The 25085-nt window shown below is 40.8% G+C and overlaps 1 protein-coding gene across 5 annotated transcripts in view; it reads right to left on the reverse strand.

The window, feature by feature from the left end:
• The window catches only part of KDM1B (lysine demethylase 1B), a 57026-nt gene that overhangs the window by 20465 nt on the left and 11476 nt on the right, over positions 1 to 25085 (reverse strand). For all 5 annotated transcript variants that reach the window (XM_059076770.2, XM_059076769.2, XM_067006703.1 and 2 more), the window contains 8 exons: positions 17102 to 17140; positions 13624 to 13828; positions 11665 to 11849; positions 8629 to 8805; positions 8181 to 8255; positions 4882 to 5019; positions 3822 to 3993; positions 668 to 795 (listed from right to left, as the gene is read on the reverse strand). In XM_059076770.2, the coding sequence (XP_058932753.1) occupies positions 668 to 795; positions 3822 to 3993; positions 4882 to 5019; positions 8181 to 8255; positions 8629 to 8805; positions 11665 to 11849; positions 13624 to 13828; positions 17102 to 17140 (1119 nt within the window). The remainder of the gene's footprint in view (positions 1 to 667; positions 796 to 3821; positions 3994 to 4881; positions 5020 to 8180; positions 8256 to 8628; positions 8806 to 11664; positions 11850 to 13623; positions 13829 to 17101; positions 17141 to 25085) is intronic.

Consider the following 25085-nt stretch of genomic DNA (forward strand, 5'->3'; position numbering starts at 1 on the left):
ATATATAAATATGCCGCCTAGATGTCTTCAACATGGAAATGCCATAGACGCTGAAATGCAGCATGATTTTGGAAAAGTGTGATTCCAATTGCAAAGAATCACCAAATGGAAACATGAATTGCCGTCCCTGCCCGCACCACCAAAGAGGATTATTAAGTGAGGGGTCATCCACAGAACCGCTATTCAATGTATAGCATATCCAAGTGTCGAGATCACAGTTGGTGACATTAATTAGGCAAGTTTAAATTTATTTTAGCAAGATGAACAGAACCTAATTGCGAAGATGCTCTATTCTGGTTTCTTAGGAGCAATGTTTTCAGCCCACAGTTGCACAGACATGGCTCGAGGGCCCCCAAGGAGGGGAAGGGGAAGGCAAGGAGGGCAGTGGACACTGGCTCTTGCCTCCTCCCTGACTCAGCCCAGCAGCCCTCCTGTATTCAGGTTTACGGACTGGGTGTCTTCACAGGCATGATTTGAAGACAGGTTTCTCTTGCTTTAAAAAAATTTTTTTTCAAAACCACTGTGCGTTTCATATACTCTAAAGTCCTGGTGTTTGATCTTTTAAGCAGCAGACCCATTGTTCCCCGTTTATCCAGACCATCCCAGGCTAAATATCTCAATATATAAAACACACACATACACAGAAGCAAGCATCTTCAAAGCCCACCTGATGGAGGTTGCTGCCACAGGCATATTCCAGGTTGCCGAGATGGAACTGAAGGACTTCCTCCTCCAGTTCACTGAACTGGATTCCGGACTCCTTAATAAAAGCTTTGTAGATCTCCTCTATCTTTTCTGCCATGGGGATGGAGCAAAGCAGAAAGAAAACTTTAACATTATTCTCGAATTCCTTATCTTTTACGTTCCACCTCCTTCAACCTGCAAGGCCCCAAACTTCTGAAGACCTTTCCCAGGTAAACTCAGGGGGAAAGAGTATCTGTCTTGATAAGGTTGGTTTCTCTCAGGAAGTTAAGAGCTTATCTTAATGGGGAACCAAACTATGCAGGTTCTATGTCTTTGTCTTCAACCATGTTGCATTTCTGCTTAGTTGAGAAACTATTTCTTCTTTTGCTCAAGAAAAAGGAAAAGTAACCCTTGCACATACAAAGACAGAGAGAGCATTCCCATTCCCTTTCTGGTCCTACTGCCATCACCTTCAAGTCAAGTTCTTATAACAGCTCACCTCAACTAAGAGACCTATCATAGACTGACTACTGGCTATCTTCTCTCCCAAACATTCCAAAAATTCCATCATGGACTTTCACCATGGCAACATGCCGGCTCAACATCTTTAAGTACTGGTTCTCCGTTGCCTATGTAATAAATTCCCCAAACCACAGCCAGACAGTGTTAGCACATTTTTAGCCTTTCCAGAGACAGCAAACACCACCTGTCCACTCACAGGCTCCACTGCACCACTGCTCAATCTTTACCTGGTAAATGCCAACACTGCAAAGTCTGCTACTACCACGCCCCTCCCTGCAATGCCCTCCCCACCCCGGTCCCGTCCATTCTTTACTGACCAGCGTCACCTGGTCACTCCCAGCCTCAGGAATCGCTCCTTGGTTATCAATCCCCAGCACTCATCTCTCCCATTCACCTGGAACTTTCAACTACATATACACGGCCCCGTGACATCGTTCCAATGATTGTCTCAGATTCCTTTTTTGGGGGGGTGGGGGAAGGCTTGTGCCTGACACATTATAAGACTCTTAGCACAGGTAGTACCTCTTTAGAACCTTCCCAGTGACAACCGCCCAACAGATACACTGCAGTCTCAAAGCTTCTATAAAGTATTGTGCACATGCTTGACTAGAAACAGAACTGAGTACCAGTTAACTTTTCTTTTCTTTTTTGACAACTCATGGTTCTCATTAAAATGTTCCACTCTTATGCTAGACCCTAGTATGGGGATGTCTGTGGCACCTCTTTGCTAGGCTTTTGCCCCTAGACCACTGGGCTTTTTTCCACTTTTAATACCTTTTTGTAGCAATCCCATTCCTGCCTCCTGCTGTGTAGTTTCTATTTTCCTTTAGGTTTTGTAGAGGTGTGGGAAGAACCAAGACTGTTGAACAGTATAAACAGACTGAGAGAAGCCTTAGTGTGATTTCTATGTAAATAACATTTAAAAGCTTTAGTATATTTGCTTTGTGAAATTCACTCTAGCTGCTTAGTATTTATATTTTTGTCTTTTCAGCTAAATGCTAATAAGGTGAGAGCTCAGACAGCTGGGATACCGCTAGGCAGGCTCTAACTGTAACCTCATGTAGAGATGCGTGGGCTACTACTAAAGCTTTTCCAAAAATATACTAATAAGATGAAACAACTACTTACACAGTAAGTGTTGTTGATCCTCCCTTAATAACTTGTTTTAAGTAAAGCCAAGACAAAGCAATATTATTAACTTTTGTATTTGGTGGCCCTGAAAGAATCGTAAAGAAAAACCCCACCCAGCGACTATCACACATGTGCAAAAACACTAATCAGATTCTGAGAACATCCTGCAAGTCCGCCCAGTCGCTGTCTTCATTTCCAGAAAATTCAACAACTCACCACTTGGTCTGGACACCACATTTGGTTAAATGTTCCCTGTCAACCCCAGTAAGTTTCTAAAAATGTTCTGTTATGGTTTGTCAGTCAACACTTACTAAGGGCGATTAGAATGTGGGTTGGTCTCAGAGGCGAGCCGCGGTGGGGTGGGGGGAGGGGGGTTGGCGGCGTGGGGCAGGCGGGGGGAGAGGATACAAAGAGGAGACAGACAGTCCCTGCTCTTGAGAAATGTATCCCAAACAGAGACAGAGCGTATGCCAGGACGGAGACTTGAGATCCCTCACACAGAAACCATGGCTGAAGAAAATTAATACCCTGCCAATTGAATTCAAATGCTCACACTGTAAGAAACTCCGACACGCTTCCAAGAATTACAAGTGAATACATTCGGGTCATGAAATTGTAGGTTAAATAAATATCAATTTAAGAAGCAATACAGTAAGATCTCGGCGGGCGCCCGCAGGGAAATGAGCTGTTACAGTCAGGTTTTCTAAAGGGTTGTGCTGAATACTCTCCATTTAGTACCAAAGCCTAAAAACTTTGAATTAAAATTCTTAAATCATAATACAGAGTCTTGCATTCTTAAACAAAATATACTGGAAAAAAATCTTAACCTACTGTCCAGAAAAGAAAAAGAAAAGAAATCCTTTCACACAGGAACTCTTATCTAGAAGAGTCATTATGTGGTGGCTTGTTATTCACATGGAGCTTACCACATGCTTCCTTAAAAGTAAGCTCTTCTGGGAAAGTGAAAATTAAACATTTAAGTAAGTTTTTAAAACATTGGCTATTGTGCAAAGACTTGTATGTGCGTGTGTGCACGTGTGCATGTGTGCACACACACACACACACACACACACACACACGCATCTCAAGGTCCCTGAGGCAGTTCTGCTCCCCTCTGTGGAACGGTCAGTTCAAAAGGAACGCTCCTAAGGACTATTCTTTTTTTCTTTTATTTTGCGGTACGCGGGCCTCTCACTGTTGTGGCCTCTCCCGCTGCGGAGCACAGGCTCCGGACGCGCAGGCTCAGCGGCCACGGCTCACGGGCCCAGCCACTCCGCGGCACGTGGGATCTTCCCGGACCGGGGCACGAACCCGCGTCCCCTGCACCGGCAGGCGGACTCTCAACCACTGAGCCACCAGGGAAGCCCCTAAGGACTATTCTTATTGCATCCATCCAGGCTAGTGGATGAATGATGCTACCGCTAATCAAGCTTAGGTTAGAATGAGACTCAGATGGAACAGTCAGAACACCATTCTCCCCATACCTCCTAAAGGGACATCTTGGAGCTGAGTCTTATCCTTCCTCCACTCAGAGACCACATCCAAGAGAGCATTAAAATGAAAATCCATGCGCTTGTCAATAGTGGGGTCAGTTATTCTTCCACCTTCCTGAATTAAGTCACATCTTTCTCCAAATTTATGCATGCTGATGCCAAGCTTCAAAATAATAAGAATAAGAAGGTGAAAAGTTTTCCCTGGAAAAAACACGTACAGGTTCTAAGCTGAAATCAGACAGAGCTCTCACGGAGACAAGGGTCTAGGACCTCTCAAAAACAAATGCTGCTTGGGGAATGGCAGCAAAGTAGGGCAGTGAAAAGCCAGCATGGAATCGGAGAATGTAGGGGTGCCAGCAACAGCATCTGTGCCATGCCCTCCCCAGCTTTCCAGCCAATATTTATCCATGTTTCAGACGCTACAGCTGTGCACCGCCTCTCTCTGCTCTAACATCCTATTTCATCCATGGAATCTCATGTGAAAGAGCACACAAACACACAAACTCGCAGAAGTTGAAATTGAATTGATTGTCAATAAATAGTTCAGAAAAATCCTTGGGCCTACCACAGGTCTTCAAAGACACTAGGTAGGTTTGCCTGATGAAAGACTTGATTCTCAGATAAACAAGGAATACTTTTTTTTTTAAGTATAAGTATGTCCCAAGTATTGCATGCAAAATATCCCATGTAATCATTGGGACATACTTATACTAAAAAAATTATTGTTATTTATCTGAAAGTCAGGTTTAAGTGGGCATTCTGTAATTTTGTTTACTTAACCTGGCAACCCTAACCAAGTGGCCTGCGAATAATGCACAAATACAATTAAAGACCTTGGGGCGGGTAGGGGGAATATTTTAAGTCCTCTAGTTCCACCTTCACAGAAAGGAAGAACTATACTTGTTCTTATTTACTTTTCAGAGGGCATGAGGGGGCAAGAAATCATTTTGGGGTTGTTACATATTATTTACAAGCATATTAATACTGCACACAAGCAAACAGACAGTTTTTTCTTTTCTTTATCTACAATACAAATCTTAAAGAAACCCACTTGTTCACACATTAGTGCTACTGGGTTGTTAATACAGCCGTTGACAATCTGGGCTCCTCGTCCCACTGTGACGCCTGTGAAAGACTTATCATCCCACACTCGGCCTCCAATTCTGTCTTTGGCCTCCAGGACAGTCACCTAAAAAGACAATCGGGGAAGCTGAATAGGATGCAGTATAAATGTACAGTGACATTGTTAAATGAGTTTCATATCCGGTTAATGTATTATTATATTATTAGAGAAACAACTTTAAAAAGAGAGCAGTGTGCATATGATCCAGAAATCCCACTCCTGGGCATATATCCAGACAAAACTATAATTCAAAAAGATACACACACCTCTATATTCATAGCGGCACTATTCACAATAGCCAAGATATGAAAACAACCTAAACGTACAATGACGAATGGATAAAGAAGATGTGGTACATATATACAATGGAATACTACTTAGCCATAAAAAAGAATGAAATAATGCCATTTGCAGCAACATGGATGGACCTAGAGATGATGATACTAAGTAAGTCAGAAAGAAAGACAACTACCGTATGATATCACTTATATGCGGAATCTAAAAGATGACACAAGTGAACTTATTTACAAAACAGAAACAGACTCACAGACACAGAGAACAGACTTGTGGTTGCCAAGGGGGAGGGATGGATTGGGAGTTTGGGATTAGCAGATGCCAACTATTATATAGAGAATGGATAAACAACAAGGTCCTACTGTAGAGCACAGGGAACTATATTCAGTATCCTGTGATAAACCATAATGGCAAAGAATGTATACATACCTATATGTATAACTGATCACTTTGCTGTATAGCAGACATTAACACACTGTAAATCAACACTACTTCAATAAAATAAATTTTTTAAAAAAAGAGGGCAATGTGAATAGGAGCCAAGCTAGATGTTAAAAACAAACAACCCAGGCTCTAGCAAGGAGTAAGTGAGTGGTCTGCTGGAGAAGCCCCTCAAACGGTTTCCTCTCAAATCCCCAAATGATAAGACTGGATGAACTAGCATGCGAAATGCATATTGAAAGTTTTTTTTTTTTTTTTTTTTTTTTTTGCGGTACGCGGGCCTCCCACTGTTGTGGCCTCTCCCGTTGCGGAGCGCAGGCTCCGGACGCGCAGGCTCAGCGGCCATGGCTCACGGGCCCAGCTGCTCCGCAGCATGTGGGATCCTCCTGGACCGGGGCACGAACCCGCAACCCCTGCATCGGCAGGCGGACTCTCAACCACTACGCCACCAGGGCAGCCCTGAAAGTTTTTATTAAATAGTATTCTATAAATTAAAAGGCACTCTTAAAAACTAAGTTAAAGAGGTGGTTTTGTCTTATGAAATATCTATGTAGCAAAATTCCTTTAGCATTGTAAACAGGCCTTAACTTCCCTATGACTATTATTAAGAAAAAAAAATCATATGTCATTATATCTAAGTATTGCCTCACAGGCTTGGCCAAAGTCGGTTGGTCCCACACCCAGACCGTTTTATCTCCTCCAAATTTCTGATGCTGGTGGTGGTGGGAGCTGCTCTCAGGTGGACAGCCCTGTGGCTCAAAGAGCTTCACTGCCCTTGGTTGTAGTAACTGAAAACGTGAATCCTCTTCAGGGCAAAACCAGTCTTTTCATTTCTGGATCCCTAAAAGCACTCCTTTAAATGCTCCAGGAGGTTCCCCGAGCTAACCATCTCTTAGGTTAGGAGGAGTCTACTTCCTAACCACGAGGGACAGGGGTGGCCTCCCCAGGGTCTCCTTAGAGAAAGGGGAGAATAACAGAGGTCCCCTGAATATTCTTCTTCCTCGGACCTGTATTTCTCATTTTCTCCAACTAGAAAGTCTACAGCTTGTGATTCTCCCCTCCTCACCTTCTTTCTCTGACTTCAGATGAACTCAGAACCAGCCATTTCTAGTTTCTTTTTAGTCTATAAGAGGAAGGCTGAACATTAAAGACAGCACCCCTCCTAGACTTTGGCTAGGACTAACCTTCCTTGTAACATAATCTGTGGGTTTCCCAAGTGAAAAACGAACAAGAAACCTTGGCCCTAATATCTAATGCTGAAATACATAAATGACCAATTAAAACACCTCATAGCTTAATACTACTTAGACAATATTTTGAAATGCAAACACACTTCTTATACATTCAACTCAGATTCTTCTGTTTTGTCAGCAATATATATAGAATCCAAGACGTAGGTCTTGCATTCCACCAAAAGGAAAACCTCTTAGGCAGAGCCATTGAAAACTTTCTCATCGCCGAAACTCCTCCAGCAGAGAAAAACGTGAAAAAGTTGTTTCTTTCAGCCAGAGAGAGTACAGCGAAAGACTAATTCAATTCTACCAAATTGATTTTCACGTTTGGTTTAACGGAAGACCAAAGTCCTCGCAAAACAAGTTTTTAAAAAAGGAGAAATGAGTCAGACATAGGAAGTCCCAGAAATTTGGAAGATTTGAATGAATCTAACGGAAATTAGATACTGAACTGCACAATTTTTGTTTTTTTGCAACTGCCTCTATTTTGGCTAATTTTGAACAACTAGAATAAGGCAACATACTAGATAAAAATAATATCCTTCTCCTTGGGGAAGAAGGCTACTTCAAAAATATACAGTACTTTAAAAGTCACATAATTCTGTCTTAACCCTGGATTAACTAATTCAATCCTGCTTCCAAAAGCAAAGATTTTTGTTTTCCAGAGTAAGGTTCAAAGTGTGATTTGCATAAGAAAATGTAACTGGATAGTTCATTAACTTTTATGCAGGAAATGGTGAATTTCCAAGCTGTTTTTTGTTGTCTCAAACTATTGCAGAAACAAGGGCTTTTTCTTCGCTGCTGTGTCAATAACAACATGTCGAGAATTTCTGCTTTTTAAATTTTACTTCTTATTTTATTTTTTGGCCACACCACATGGCATGCAGGATCTTAGTTCCCTGACCAGGGATCGAACCCATGCCCCCTGCAGCGAGGGCATGGAGTCTTAACCACAGGACCACCAGGGAAGTCCCAAGAATTTCTGCATTAATATCATCTTAGAGTCTCTTGTGTCTTGCCCATCATAGTCTAAAATCCTCTCCAAAGTTGCTGGAGTTTCTATTTCCTCTACCTTCTTTAATTAAACCAATTTCAAATTTTGTATCTTTTCTAGGATCTATTGTAAAGATATAAAGATATAATGTATCTAGCATCTAGCATTCTTTGCTAAAATCAGGAACTAGTTTCCAAGTCTTAGAACATTTGGACCAAAGGAGCAGTTAACCATCTGTTTCCGCCTCCATGTCCCCCAAATCTTACCTTAATTCCAAAGTTATGCAGTTGCCTAGCAGCTGCTAATCCTGCTGGACCAGCCCCAATAATGATGACTGATTTCTTTACCAAAAAAAAAAAGAGAAAGAAAAGAAAAAGAAACAAAATCCAATTAGAGCAATGAAAACAATGTAACAGAAGGTACTAACTGCCAAGCAACTGTTCATTCATCTGTATTTCCTTGACGTCCTGTCTGTACAAGTTATTTCCCTAAAGAATACATTAGTACTTGTCCTGAGTCAGCACTTCCTCCTTTCTACCGTCTAGAGGAATAGTGATTGATATTCTCTTCCCTTGGAGAAATGCATATTCTACCAAAGTCTTGCCTTATAACTTTTATAGTGCTTACGGGAGTTTTACTTGTATTATGAACATTAATGTACTAGCATTTATCACGACCGATGGTGGTAGTATTGCTAGAGCTACAGTCACCTACGTTGTGGTAATCTTTAGGAAGAAGATGCTGGTCGGTGCCGACAGTGAGAACTCCTGTGTTGATGAGACCTTTCCTCGTCATAAAATAAAGTATCCTCTCCACTTCCTGAACACATCGGATGCGCACGAGACCCCGGACGATGATGTGAGGAATACATTTCTGAGGAGTAAGAGCTTCCTGTGTTTGGAAACAAAACCAAACTGTTAAAACCAACCAACCAACCAAAAACAACTCTTGGTTCCTCAGAAAGTGAAACGTAGAATTACCATATGACCCGGCAATTCCACTCCTATGTATTTACTGCAAAGAACTAAAAACATAGGTTCAAAAAAAATTTCACAGCAGCACTAGTCAAATTGCCAGAACAACCAAGTGTCCATCAGTGGATGAAACGATAAAGGAAAGGTGGTCTATCCATACATGGAATATTATTTGGTCATAAAAAGAAATGAAGGGGCTTCCCTGGTGGCGCAGTGGTTGAGAATCCGCCTGCCGATGCAGGGGACACGGGTTCGTGCCCCGGTCTGGGAAGATCCCACATGCCGCGGAGCAGCTGGGCCCGTGAGCCATGGCCGCTGAGCCTGCGCGTCCGGAGCCTGTGCTCCATAACGGGAGAGGCCACAACAGTGAGGCCCGCATACCACAAAAAAAAAAAAAAAAAAAAAAAAAAAAAAAAAAAAAAAAAAAAAAAAAAAAGAAATGAAGTGCTGATGCATGCTACAACAGGAATGAACCTTGAAAACATGCTGAGCAAAGAAGCTAGTTACAGAAGGCCATGTATTGTATGATTTCGTTTATATGAAATACCCAGAACAGGCAAACCTTATAGAGACAGAAAGTAGGCTAGTAGTTGTCAGAAGCTGGGGGTAGGGAGGAATGGGGAGTCTCTGCTTAATGGGTGTGGAGTTTCCTCTTGGGGTAATGAAAAAGTTCTAGAACTACATAGAAGTGATGGTTATACAATACTGTATACGTATTTAATGCCACTGAATTATCCATTTTACAATGGTTAAAAGGGTAAAAATGGTAAATGTTATGTTGTGTGTGTTTTACTACAATTAAAAAACAACAACAACCCCTCCAGGTAATTGGAATCCATCATTTATCACTAAGATATAGTAAGACCAAAGGAAGGTCTGCCTGGAGAAGGAAAAAACGGAGAAAGGGACAAAAGAAGCACACAGCAATCTGCGTTTTATCACCTAAGCTTCCCCTCGCAGAGAATGACTGACCCGAATGACTGACCCAGGGAGTGTGGAGGCAGACCGTACCACAGATGTATTCCTGACTCAATAAGCCACACAACAAAGGCCATTACAGAACCCCAGGAGGCTGCTTGCACTGGCAGCAGAAAAAGCTGGATACTCATCACTGATAAGACATGAGGGGAATGGACTTAGGAACTTGTATTAAAAAAAAAAAAGAAAAGAAAAGACACTGCCTTTCTCTTTTCACCCCAGCAGCTTTGGCAAGGCCTTGGTTTGTTTCAAAGATTCAAGAGTAATGTGGCCTCTGCCCAGTGTCATGAAGTTAGAACAGGCTTGGGCCATGCGCGCGGTGGCGGAGGGGGGAAGAGGTCCCACCCCGGCCTTTCCTCCACTTGTCCCCAAGCCCCAGCTCCAACAGAACCTGAACACAGGAAGATGACTATATACTCAAAATGTGAAAGAAGTAACATGTACAACATTGGCTTGGATTGCTGCAGAAGATTAAAACACGTGTTTGTATTCATGACGTTAAAAAAAAAAAAAAAATCACAATGAAAGATCCCGCGCTCCGCAAAGAAAGATTCCCTCATGCCACAACTAAGACTTGACGCAGCCATAAAAATAAAATAAATAAATAAAGATTTAAAAAATCATTTCAAAGTCTGACCCCTTTAAAGCAACCATATTTGAGTTTTCCCACTAGAGTATTAAATAGATACAATACTTGCTATCTTCTTATTACAAATTAAAATAGATCCACACTGATAAGTGGAGGATTTTTTTTTATTAGATTCTTCTCCTGTATAAGTCAAATTTCAAAGTCAACTAAAAAGAAATGGGAAGAAAAATGAACCCAAGGCTGTTTCTGAAAAGTGCATCTTCACAACTTATTTACAGGAAATTCTGACCACAGTTTTGTTTAGTTCAGCAAATGTTTATTGAATACCTCCCTCAAGCCTGCTGGAGAGGAAATGAATAATTCTACCTTACCCAACCCACTCACCTGAGTGTAATTCATATAAACTGCATTTATAGCCATAACTTAATCAAGTCATCTCAGACTGGAGTCTAATTCAGTGAAATACCAGGGTGGAACTGGAATATCTTTCTTTAATCAAGATTTCTTTGGCAGTCTTGTAAAATGTTCTGCATTCAGCAGTCACTCAAATAATTGCAGAAGAAATTAATAAATTGGACAAACACTAGGGTCAGGAAAGCTTCTGCTTAAAAAAAAAAAAACAAAACTCATGGTCCTACCCTGCCCACCCTCTAATTTATCTTCATATGACCCTTTCAAGGTGGGCACCATGTGAGGGCCCTAACATTTATTCAGTCCCAGCAAAAAGCGAACTGCTGGTCTCAGATGCTTGAGGATAACCAGGTGAGTCAGAATCCCTGCCCTCGAGGGGTTTATAATCCAATCTTTAATGTTTTATTCTTTTTTCTCCAGGTATTGTCACTGGAACTCCTTGAACCAAATTTTGCACCGTATAACTAGAGAGTGAAGAATTCTGATGACATACGGTCTAAAGCGGTGGTTCTCAGGAAGGGGAGACTTTGCCCCCATTTGGCAATATCTGGAGACATTTTGGGTTGTCACAACTGGGGGAAGGGGGTGCTATGGCAAGTGGTGGGTAGAGGTCAGGGATGCTGCTTAAACATCCTACGATGCAGAGGACAGCCCCGACACAGAGAATATACACCCAAATGTCAAGAGTCCTGAGGTGGAGACACCCGGATCCAAAGTTTCTGTCCACAGACAAAGCAACTTCTCTCCTTAGCATAAGTCTGTGTCCATGTGCTATTGGCTAGCGCACCCTTCACTCACCTTGCAGTTAGTATACCACAGGGCGAGGATGAGGTTCCTCAGAGCCAGGTACATGGTGGGGTCTCGTGAATACTCCGGGAACTCATAGAGCTCATCTAGCTCCATCACGTCTGGCCTCACGCACAAGGCTTTGCCGCACTCGTTGGGCTGGTAGAAAGGCTGGAAGTACCGGTTCATGCCTGGAACTGAGAGAAGACGCAAAATGGGCAAAGCTCACAAGCTGTAAAGTCTAAATCTGGGTAAACTGAACAGCAAAAAGAAACCAGAAAGGAGAGCCTAGACAAGCTCCCCAGTCTGACCTACATAAATATTTCCAATTCCTCTGTCCAGTTAGACAAAAGAGGCGTGAATTACACAATTTTCCCCCCATTCTTTCTTCAAAAATTCAATTTCTGTGGCATGGAAATTTTTTGTTTTTAAATTTTTTGGCCAAGCCACACGGCATGTGAGATCTAGTTCCCTGACCAGGGATCAAACCTGTGTCCCCTGCATTGGAAGGATGGAGTCTTAACCACTGGACCACCAGGGAAGTCTGGAATTTTTTTTTTTTAATTTTTAATTGTGGTTAAAAAAAACATGTGCCATAAAATTTACCATATTAATCATGTTTGAGTGTTACCATTCAGTAGTGTTCAGTATATTCACATTGTTTTCCAGCAGATCTCCAGAACATCTTCATCTTGCAAGACCCAAATTCCAAACCCAACCGAATGCCAAGTCCCCATGGAAATATATCTTAAAATATATCTTAAAAGAAACTTTCACTGGAATATTTCTGATTGTAAAATTAATAGGTTCATAGAAGTAAATAACAATCAATAACCACTGATAATCCCTGAATGGTATTAACATTTAGGAGTATAGTCTAACCTTGGTTCTGTTACTATGAATAGAGAATATAAATATAACTGGTATTTTTTCTTACAAAGCCAGAAAAAAATGCAATAAAAAGGCTGTTCTGCCTACCTGCTTTTCAAGAACAGTGTCCCATGTCATTAAATATGACTTCAATGGACATATAATATTATCTTATTTATTATTTAATGGCTGCCCTATTGCTGGGCATTTAAATTTCATCCAATTATTTCACTATTATAAACAATGCCACACAAATCTTTGGACTTACTTTTGATAATCTTTGATAATTTATTTAGGATAAATTCCAACATCCAAAGAACATCTATTTTAAGGTTTTTGAGTCATGCTACCAAATTGTCCTTCATAAATGTATACACTAATGGTATCTGAGTTGCCTGTTTTATTCCTCCTTCATTAACACTGGGATTTATCACTTCAGCTTTGATTTTGACCACACCTGCATTTTTAGATGGCCCGATGGCCCAGTGTTATTAGTTAAAAACCTTAAGACAGGGCTACAATGTCAAAATCTACTTGCACCATCAAAGATGAAGTTCGTTAGCGTGCAGGAGATGATCTACAATTCTTGCTTGTACACCAAGAATTCTGATGGAGAATTTTAAAGATCCCTTTAAAGTAAATGGTTATCAGTCTGCCTGCCTTGACCTGAAGATTTTTTCAAGAGTGGGTTGTTTGGCTGAGATTAGCAATGGCATTATTAGAAGCAGAAAGACTCAGGGAGAAAAAAGAAGGGTGGCTCAGAGAGTCAAAACTTTCTTCTGGCATGTCAGAGTGAGTAGGTATTATCATCAAATTATGCAGCTATCCAGCTTTCAAAGAAATGCTCACTAAACTCCGTAGGCATGATTCCTGGACAAGTGTTTACAGACTTCCCCACTGACTGAGGGAAAAATTAACTGGCCAATATAAACACATGATACGAGTGATCCACAGTGAAACCAGATCCATGAAATCATGAGGTGCTTTGTAGCAAGCTGCACACATTAAAACAAAAATCTTTTCCGTTCTGCTCACCCACATATTTCCAGGGCAAGGGCGGAGGGAGGAGGGAAAGCAGGGAGGGCCAGGACCAGCTCTCACCCAGCACAAAGGGGACTGCCTTGGAGTGCTCCAGCTTCCCAGGACTGGCGTCGCTGGCCGCGCGGTGCGTGCTGGTGCAGGACGGGCTCATGCCAACGCAGTCAGGGTAGTAGGCAGAGAGCAGGGGTGCCGCCACGCTATCTTTCAGCAAAGGAGGTAGGATGAGCATGGAGTACCACCAATGGTTGGAAACTTCCGACACTCTCTGCAAGGGGGCAGAGCAAAACGAAGAGGGACAATGGCAAACAAGAAATGTACATGCAGAGTCAGCCAAGGACAGATGGTTCTCGTCGTGTCATTCATTCTCATTCATCCTTCACCCTTCTACTCTGCCTTCTCTCACTCCATAGTCCTAGACCAGAGTTCTGCACAGGAAGATTCAGAAACAAAAAATGCCTGATGAGACCTGGAGAGAATGTTTCCCAGGCCGAGTTTTTTCAGATCTTCAGCAACAGCCTCCCCCTTTCCCTCCCTCAAAAAACCCCACCAACACCAGGTAAGTCTTAAAGCCACCCCCACTGACTATACTGCAAGCCCAAGTTTGTTTAAGTCTGACACGAGAACCTTCTTTCTGTTCCGTAATCATTTATCACCCATCCCTTCCCCCTTTTAACTGAGGATCTAAAGATAACTGAAATTACAAAATTCAGCAGAAAAAACAATTCTCTGGAGTAGCAGTCCAAACAGTACTGCTTTCCGCCAGAGGCTACTAAAAAAACTTCAGAGGGAAATGTACATGACAATCATCCAAATAAAATGCTCCATGTAGAACTGAATTGAAAAAGCTATTTTCAGTCTTAAAATATGTGATCATATTCCAGAGCTGATTTCACATATGGAGTCATTCGATCAAAGCAGCCCCGTGATGACTAACTATTGTGATAAAAATAAAATTTACCTGGCTTCTAAAGCGAAACTGCCACATATCCTATGTTAGGCAGCCTTTGCTAAACGTGATCTTGAATGTTTGCTCCAGGAATTCTAGGAATCTGACAGAGGGGAACTCTGGGCTCAGGGACCCTCTGATCCACGCAAATGCCACTTGCCATCAAGCAGGGGTTTGTGAAGTCAAGATGCATTTTATTTGCCCTTCAAAGTCCAAATCTGGGGCAAGCATTTTTCAGCCTACTACAAACCCTAACATCCCCCATAAGTTACTCCCAGTTGCTTCACACATTTATTTTACTTGCCCGGCCCGTGAAGGCTTTTCAGTTTGCAATCTTTGTCCTCAAGGCTTGTTTTAGGTTTGGCTACCCTTGAGCAGCCTGTGCTGGACCAAAAAGGAGGAAAGCTTCAGTTCCTTCTCCAACACACCGGGGCTGCCTCTATGGACCCCCTTCCTGGCTCAGACAGAGTAAAACTGGGGGTTCAGATCCTGACACTCAAAATGGACCAAGTAGAGGGCAGAATGTAGATGCCTTAAAAAAAACAAGAACCCCCCAAAATAAAATAAAGTAAACCAACCAAAAAAAAAGGGAGAGAAAAGAGAGGAAAAAACAAAAACAAACCACGCACCCAAGCACTTCCCATTCTAATCCACTTCCTGGGCCTTGCAGCTGTGTTGGGAAATTAACTCAGGACGCAAGAGAGATCCTGCCATAGCTACCTGCCCCGGGCTTTCTTCCCCTTGGAAGCCCACCTGAGGGCACGCCAACCAGCCTCTGGCTTAGAGTAGGAGAAACTCAGTGACTAGTAAACAAACACGTGGTCTTGCTATTCCGAGTGTGTTAGCACACTCACCATTCCGGGACACCTGACTATAATTCTGTCGATATGCCATCAAATGCTCCACTCTCACTTTTAATACACACACCACTGAAGAAACTGTGCTGGATATAGTCAGTCTACTAGCATATTTAATGCAATGCCCACCATACTCGGTTAAAAAGTTGTCTCCCCAAATTCACGTCTACCCAGAACCTCAGAATGTGACCTTATTTGGAAACAAGGCCTTTGCAGATGTAATCTGTCATACTGTAGTAGAGTGGGCCCTAAATTCACTCTAATGTGTCCTTATAAGAAGAGAAGAGACACAGGGACCGGGAGACACACAAGAGGAAAAAGGTCATGTGAAGACGGAACAGAGATTGGAGTGATGTGGCTATGAGCCAAGGAATGCCAGGGACTGCTGGCAATGCCAGAGCTGGAAAAGGCAAGGAAGAATCCTCCCCTAGAGACTTCATTGGGAACACAGCCCTGCTAACACCCTAATTTCAGACTTATAGCCTCTGGAACTATGAGACAATAACCTTCTGTTGCTTTAAGCCCCCCAGGTGGTGGCAATTTGTCCCAGCAGCCCTAGGAAACTAATACAGGCACTCAAAATTTAGAAACTGCTTTAAAGGTAACCCCAGAATCCATATGAATAGAAAAAGGGTGGCAGGGATAGGTGATGTGGCTATAAACCTGCTCTGGACTCTTTCTTAACCAAAGACAAAAATAAATAACGGGCAGATGAATATCCAGGGACTCTTCCAAGCTTTTTAAAGTTCTTATATCCCAAGAATATGGCCTCTGTCCTAAAGTTCAGACTGCTTGTGCGCAAAATGGTCTGAATACTAAGGGAAATGTTCTTAAGGTATTTGTAAGTGTATTTAAAGTTATTTTTTCCTTTCTTTCTGTAATGTCATCCTGTCTACCCTAAATCCAGAAATTATTTAGGTCATGGCTTTACTATGGAAATGTTTGATGGTACAACTGTCTTTTTAAAAAATGTGTGTGTGTGTGCGCACACGCGCAGGCATCTCACACAGCCCTTTATGTAACAGAATAGATATGCCAGGTGTCAATTCTCCCTTTGCCTAAACATCAGTCACAGTCCCTGGGTTTCAGACACCTAGAAAAACTACAAACTATCTTGGATCGCTGTAATGCAGAATAACTCAGAAACTCAGAATTTTAAAAAATCATTTTCTGAAGCAGCTATTGGACCTAGCTATGTGGCAAAATTGGCCAGCTCAGGTGGCAAAGTTTCCTAAGACAAATGAAATGTGATGAGGCTCTGCCAGCTGCTTCCCCTTCCACATCTGGGCAGGGATGGGACAAAGCAGTTATGCTGAGGTCAGAATATACAAGAACACTCTCACAGCTGAATCTGGGCCAAGACCATCAAATTATGGGCCTCTTGTTCTTTTCCTGGAACGATTCAAGGGGAGAGAAGGTCATAAAGTCGTCCGTGTAAAACAAGTATAACAAGTCTGGTCCCTGTAGGAAGGCAAGGTATCCGTTTCTTCCTTTTTGTTTCCTTTTAACATAGAGCAATAACATTTTAGTATTTTTTTTTTTTAAGTTGGGAGAGGATCACCCACAATACCAACTATTGCTAGCATTTTCATCATGTTATCCTGTTAGATTAAAACCCCTTGGATCAGCAACCAAAAAAAGAGAGATACTCATAAAACTGTTACTGTCATTTACTTATAGCACTTATCACTGAAGGCATGACACACTCTAGTCGAGAACATGCAGAAATACTCACTAGATCCTCTGGAAGGGAACAATGATCTGAGGTCTCAGGCTGCAAAAACAATACAAAAAGCAAGCATTAATTAGGTTTAATTATAAAATATAGTCTTAAATGTCAATTACCTTCAAGAAGATATCCCCCTTTTTTTGGTGGGGGGGGTAAGCGGGCCTCTCACTGCTGGGGCCCCTCCCGCCACGGAGCACAGGCTCCGGACGCGCAGGCTCAGCGGCCACGGACCACGGGCCCAGCCGCTCCGCGACACGCGGGATCCTCCCGGAGTGGGGCACGAACCCGCATCCTCTGCATCAGCAGGCGGACCCCCAACTACTGCGCCACCAGGGTAGCCCAAGATACCTCTTTCCACTGATTAGACTGGTAAAAAAAAAAAGTGTGATAAAATACCGCGTGAGTGAGGGTGCGGGGAAGATAGCCTCTCTTGTCAGGATGTCCTGGGTGGAAATCTAAAAGAATGTAACCACTCTGGAGAACAATTTGATGAAATACGAAACTTTTAAATGCATGATAACTTGGCATTATCTTGTATATATGCCCAGCAATTCCAGCCTTGCTATACAGACATACGTCAGAGACATTGTGGGTTCAGCTCCAGACCAACCATTGCAATAAAGCAAATATTACAATAAAAGTGACTCAAAGGAATTTTTTGGTTTCTCAGTACATATAAAAGTTATGTTTACACTATGCTGTAGTTTACTAAGTGTGCAATAGCAAAAAAAAAAAAATTACCATACATACTTTAATTGAAAAATACTTTATTGGTAAAAATGCTAACCGTCAATGCAGGGTCGCCACAAACCTTCAATTTGTAAAAAAAAAAAAAATGCATATCTGCGAAGTGCAAAAAAGCAAAGCACAATAAAACAGGGCACACCTGTATTTTCTAGAGAGACCCTCATCCATGTGCACCAAGAGAAGGATTAGAAAATGTTCAAAGGAGGACTGTCTGTAAGAGAGAGAAGGTAAACACAACCCAGGAGTCCATCGAGAGCAGAATGGAAAAATAAACTGTATTATAGTCAAGAGAATAAACTACAGCTACATGGTACAACATGGATGCCCTCACAAACGTAATGGTGAGTGAAAGAAGCCAGACCCAAGAGCATACATACTGTCTGACTCCATTTACACCAAGTTCAAAAGCAAGCAAAACAGCCATAGTGTTGTTAAGTCAGAGGGGTTAAGTAGAGATCCACGGCCATACCACCCTGGATATGCCTAGTCTCTCCGGTCTCAGAAGCTAAGCAGGGGTGAGCCTGGTTCGTACTTGCATGGGAGAGAAGAGTTAGTAGGTAGTTACTCTGGGGAGGCAAGGGGTGGACTCTGTGAGTGAAAGGGGGTGCAAGGGGGCTTCTGAGGGGTTGGTAAGTGCTCAGTTTCTTTACTGGGAGCTGGCTAAATGGGGACTCTGAAAATTCAGTGAGCTATGCATTTTGACTTGTGCATTTTCTGGTTGTATGTTATATTTCAATGAAAAAAAGTTACCTAAACTGAAGACTGGGATACCACATGGCCTGGGAAATCTGGCCCTTGGAATATATTCCAGAGAAACCCTTGCATGTGTGCATGCACTAGGAGGGACGTGCAAGAACGCTTACAGAGCACTGTGTGTAGCAGACCCAAACCAGAAACAACCCTTCACACCTATGAACAGGAGAATAGACATGTTGGGGTAGATTCACACACTGCAAAACTACACAGCAGGGAAAGTGAATGAACCAGACCTCTGCAGGCATCGACATGGATGCAGCTGGAAAACCTCAACGTTAAGTAAGAGAACAAAGCTGCAGAGGAACACACACAATAGGATACAATTCACAAACAATAGAAAAATATGCAAAACTTTACATGTTATTTAGGGTTTCATACATATTGATCAACTCTGTAACAAAAAGCAGAGGAAAAATAAATACAAAATTTGGAATACTGTTTGCTCTTGTAGCAGAGGCAGAGGAAGAAAACTCCTGGGGGGACCCCAGGGAGTTGCAGAGGCACTGGTAACGCTCTGTTTCTAAAACCAGGTTGGGGGGTACACAGTGAGTGTTCACCTTCATCCTTTATTCCTCACACACAAGTTATAAATACTCTTTTGGGTCTAAGAATGATTTCATATCAAAAACAACTGGACAGGGACTTCCCTGGTGGTCCAGTGGTTAAGAATCCACCACCTTCCAATGCAGGGGACACGGGTTCGATCCCTAGTTGGGGAACCAAGATCCCACATGCTGCGGGGCAGCTGAGCCTGTGCGGGGTAACTACTGAGCCCACACACCACAACTACAGAGCCCACGCGCTCTGGAGCCCGCACACCACAACTAGAGAGAAGCCCCAGAAGCCCGTACGCCACAAAGAAGAGCCTGCGTGCTGCAATGAAAGATCCCACGTGCCACAACTAAGACCCAATGCAGACAAAAATAAATAAATAATATTTTAAAAAACAAATAAACAAACAAAAAACTGGATATACTCTGACAGAGCAATTTTATTTCTAGGAACTGATACTACAAATACACTAGAAAATAGCACAGATACAAAGCTATTCATTACAGCACTCTCACTAGCGGTAAATGTTTAAATGTCACCTAAATGCCCTTCAATCACACCAAATTCATCATGACATATCCATTCAGTGGACTATTTATTATACGGTCTTTAAAGAGAAAGAGATCTTTACATACTGAAGCATATGTAAAGATCTTTAAGAAGCATCTTTAAGAAATATTAAATGACAAAAAGCAAGCTCCAAAACAGTGTGTGTTGCTTGCTACAATTCTTTTTGATGTTGTTCTACAAATAAACCTTTCCAGACTTTGTCCTTGACAGAAGACCAAACTGAAAACCAAAAGGACTTTGGGTCAATAAACACCATTTAAATAAATATTTCAAAAGTTCAGGCTATGGGTGGTAATCAATCGGAATGGAGCAGGAGAGTCTCAAAGGAGGACTTCTTGGGTGGGGGTTGAGGGGGAGATTTAAAAGATGTGATACCATCCTTAGAGGCTGGGATTTAAGAAGATCATAATGCCTTCAATTTGAAGATGGATGGAAGAAGAGAAAGGCATTTAAGTTTTTCAAAAACAAGCACTCTGACACCTCAGAGCTCTCCTGGAAAAAAGTACTTGACGTTAAAATACATCCAAGCAGGTGATGAATCAAAATAATGGGATAGAAGGAACTGTAGTAACAGAAATTGTGGGGAGCAGTAATTGCATATAAGTGCAAGAGTAAACAATGAATGGGATATGGTTATAGAAAAAAATGTCATATTCCAACAGAGCAAACTAAACTAACACAAAACAGCAAAACCCTAACAAAAATGGGAGAGGGAAAAAAGGGAGGTGGGCTGAAGTATGGTGTCATTTACTTTTCCCTCTGTCTTAGCAGGGTGTCAATTGATACAACCTAAAATTGAAACATGCAATTTTGTTAAAAAGCTAGAGTGATTCCAACTTATCCTCATCATGTATTTTCTTAACCTTTTAGGGAGTTTTTAGAAACTACTATTTCTTGAGATGAAGAAATAACTGTCCTATGTCCAGCAATTTCTTATTTCACTTTGGCTTCTTTTACTTACTTTAAATTATGTTGTATTGAACTGAATCATTTTACATAAAACAAGCACATACAGTACTCCTCCTTAATATGAAGTTATCTATCTGCCAGGCCTTCTCCTTGTATACATGCATGAATTCTCTTGAATGAATCTCATTTAATAATGGTTATTTCATGATGATGACTGCATGAATTTTTTTAATCATCTTGTTTTCTATATTGCTTGAATTTTTCAATGATAAACAAATATCATTTGCCTGAAAACAAACTCATTCTAAAGAAAACAGACTTTTCAAAAACTACGTAAATTGAAGAAATTGTAAATGACACACCTGAAGAAAAATCAAGTAATCAAAAAAAGCGACATGGATAATCTGAACAATTAGTAGAGATGAAGTCAAAGTTAGATCCAATTATCAGCAAGTGAAAAAGAGGAGAGATTATGGGTAACTCTAAACAGTGGTTAAACCAAAGCTAGTCAAAGCGCAGTACAAAATGATTTTAATGTGAACTTTTAATATAAAAGTCACACCTAATATTTAGTAAGGTAACATTAGTATGCAAATATTCCAATATATATATTTTTAGAACTGTTCAGAAACTTCGCAGAAACAGGTTGAGTGAAAATGACCCAAAGGCTAGTATCTATTAAAACAGTCTGCTATTTTTGACTGCTCCTTGGCTGAACTCTTCTTCAAACGTTATAATAACATGTCACTGAGTCTACTTTTCCCTTGAGAAGTAACCTGGAGCACAGGTGCTGGTTAAGTTCAGTGCAACCATATTGTTCCCGCCAGCTGGACATGCTCCCCTTCACCACACAAGCTCACGGTACCTTCATCACTCAAAACCCAGTTTCCTTTGGTGTACCCACTCAGTCTGGAAAATCAATTACCCATTCCCTCGGGGTAAGCCCCCTTCCATTTTTCTCTCTTCTATCCCTCAGAGAGGTCTTCTACTCCGGAGGCTGAGCTCAAGAATCAATTTAGGGCTAAACGGAAAGGTTTCAGAACAGGATTTGTTAATTCTGGGACCCTGACCCCTGACCCTGAAAGATCAATGCTCTCCACTCTTCACTCCCAAATCACCAATATCAACAATAAAAGGATTCCACCATAAATACCAGTGGCATTAAAAGGAGAATTAAGAGAACACTGCAAACAGCTTTAAGCTAACAAACTTGACAATGTAGATGAAACAGACAAATTTCTTGAAAAACACAATGTTCTAAAATGGATAGAATAAACCACCTAAGTAGCTATGTATCTTTTATAGAAACTGAATTTGTAATTTCAAAACTTCTCACAAAGAAAATTGGCCCAAATGGCTTCACTAGTGAATTGTACCAAACACGAAATAAGAAATAATATTAACCATCCACAAACTTCAGTAAGAGAAGGAAGATATACTTCTCATTTCATTTTATGAAGCCAGTGTAACTCTGACAGCAGAACCTGACAAAAACATTACAAGAAAAGAAAATGACAGCGACTATCCCTCATGAACACAGATACAAAATCCTTAACAAAATATTAGGAAACTGAATCCAACAATACAATGAAAGGATAATACACTGAGAACAAGTGGAATTTTTTTTCCCTAGGAATGCAAGGTTGCTTCAACATTCAGGAATCAGTGTAATTCGCCACATTAACAGATTAAAGGAGAAAAACTGTATGATCATCATAAAACATACAGAAAAAGTATTTGACAAAATCTAACATCCTTTCATAATAAAAAGTTCTCAGCAAACTAGGAATACAAAGGAACTTCCTCAATCTGATAAAGGGCATTTGTGGAAAGCCCCAGCCAACATTACACATGATGATAAAATACTGAACACATCACTGCTAAGGTCAGGAACAAGGCAAGGAAGTCTGCTCTTCCACTTCTATTCAGCTCTGTACTGGTGGTCCTGACCAATGCAATAAGATAAGGAAAAAAAATGAGCAAAAGGATAGTTTTTTAAAAAAGCAAAACAGTCTTTATTCACAGTTGATACTGTAGAATTCCTCCCACCAAAAAAATCTACAAAAATATAAATAGAATTTAAAGTGAAGTCAACAAAGTCTCTGGGTATAAAGTCAATATGCAAAATTAAATTGTATTTCTATATAATTGCAACAAACAACTTGAAAAGTTAAAATAAATTCTATTTACAATCACAGAAAAAATAAGTATCTAGAAATAAATTTAACAGAATACATTCTCGGTGAAAACTAGACAACACTGTTGGGAGAAATTAAAGACCCTGAAAAGATGGAGAGACAGACCACACCCATAGGTCAGAACAGGGGTCGGTCGGGAAACCTTTTATTTACTTATTTTTTTGAATTTTATTTATTTTTTTATACAGCAGGTTCTTATTAGTTACCTATTTTATACATATTAGTGTATACATGTCAATCCCAATCTCCCAATTCATCCTACCATCACCACCGTCCCCTTGCCCCCCACTTTGTGGCCATACATTTGGGGAAACCTTTTCTTTAAAAGGCCAGGTGGTAGATATTTTAGTCTCTGTGGATCACATGGTCTCTGTTGCAACTACTCTGCCATTGTAGCATGAAAGCAGTCATACACAATACATGATGAATGAGCATGGCTGTGTTCTAATAAAACTTTATTTACAAAAACAGGTGGAGGGGGCCAGATTTGACCCATGAGCCAAGTTTGCTGACCCCTGGATTAGAAGACAAAAAAAAGTAAAGATGTCAATTCTCCTTCAAATAATTTATAGCTTCAATGCATTCTAATCAAAATCCCAAAAGTTTTTGTAAATATTGACAAGTTGATAACAAAATTTTTATAGAAATGTAAGGACCTAAAATAGCCTAAACAATCTTGGAAAAAAAAAGTTGGAGGAATTTATACTACCTGACTTACTATAAAGATACAATAATCAAGACAGCAGGGTACTGGGTTAAAGATAAAGAAAGAGATAAATGGAATAGAGTACAGAAATTGGCTACAGGTATGGCCTGCTGACTTTTTTATTATGTTGCCAAAATAATTCAATGGGAAAAAAATTGTCTTTTGGACTAGATATTTATATGAAAAAAATTTGAATCGTGACCTATATCTTACATCAAAAACAAAAATTAACTTGAGATAGACTAGTGTCCTAAATATAAAGGCTAAAATAATAAACCTCCTCAAAGAAAACATAGGAGACTGTCTGTGCAAGTTGAGAGTTGCAATGATTTTGCAGAAAAAATACAAAAAGTTCTAAGCATTAAAAAAAAACATGGATAAATTAGGCTGCAAAATTTAAAAACTGCTCATCAAAGGATCTATTAAGAAAATGAAAAGGCAAGACAAAGACCGGGAAAAATATTCAAGATAACATATCTCATTTCCAAATTACATAAAGAACTCCTACAAGACAAGACAAACCCAATTTTTAAGAGACTTGGACAGATATTTCTCCAAAGAGGAACTATGAATGGCCAATAAGGATATGAAAAGATGTTCAACATCACTAGTCATCAGGGAACTGCATTTTAAAACCACAATGATAGGGCTTCCCTGGTGGCGCAGTGGTTGAGAATCCGCCTGCCGATGCAGGGGACACGGGTTCGTGCCCCGGTCCGGGAAGATCCCACGTGCCGCGGAGCGGCTGGGCCCGTGAGCCAGGGCCGCTGAGCCTGTGCATCCGGAGCCTGTGCCCCGCAACGGGAGAGGCCACAACAGTGAGAAGTCCGTGTACCACAAAAACCAAAAAAATAAATAAATAAATAAATAAATAAAACCACAATGATAAAACAATACATGCCCACAAGAATGGCTAAAATTTAAAAAAAAAAAAAAAAAAGTACCGCCACCAAATGTTGTAGTCTGGTACAACTGTGGAAAACCATTTGGTAGTTTCCTACACATACATTTACCATATGACTCAGCAATTTCCTATGTATTTACCCTTCAGAAATGAAAACATAAGTGCACAAAACACTTGCACAGAATGTTCATACAGTTTTATTCATAACAGCAAAAAATTTTAAACAACACCAATGCCCTTCAACAGGAGAATAAACAAATTGTGATACATCCATACAATGGAACACTGCTCAGCAATAAAAAGGAAAAAACTACTGACCCATGCGAGAACATGGATGAATCTCAAAAGATGTTTTACTCAGTGAAAGAAACCAAATGCTAAAAAGTATATACTGACTGATTCCATTTTACAAAGTTCAAGAGCAGGCAAAACTCTGTTTAGGGTATGGCAATCTAAATAGCGTCTGCCTCTGGAGGGAGGGAAGGAAATGACTGGAATTTTTTAGGGTGGTGGAAACATCGTGTATCTTGACTGGGGTACTGGCTACATAGTGTGGACATTATCCAAAACTCAATGAAATTCAATTAAGATCTGTGCATGTAATTACAATATGTAATTATACCTCAATTTAAAAAACAAGACGTAATT

This window comes from Kogia breviceps, chromosome 10, assembly GCF_026419965.1.
Source record: "Kogia breviceps isolate mKogBre1 chromosome 10, mKogBre1 haplotype 1, whole genome shotgun sequence".
In the NCBI taxonomy this organism is placed as follows: Eukaryota; Metazoa; Chordata; class Mammalia; order Artiodactyla; family Physeteridae; genus Kogia; species Kogia breviceps.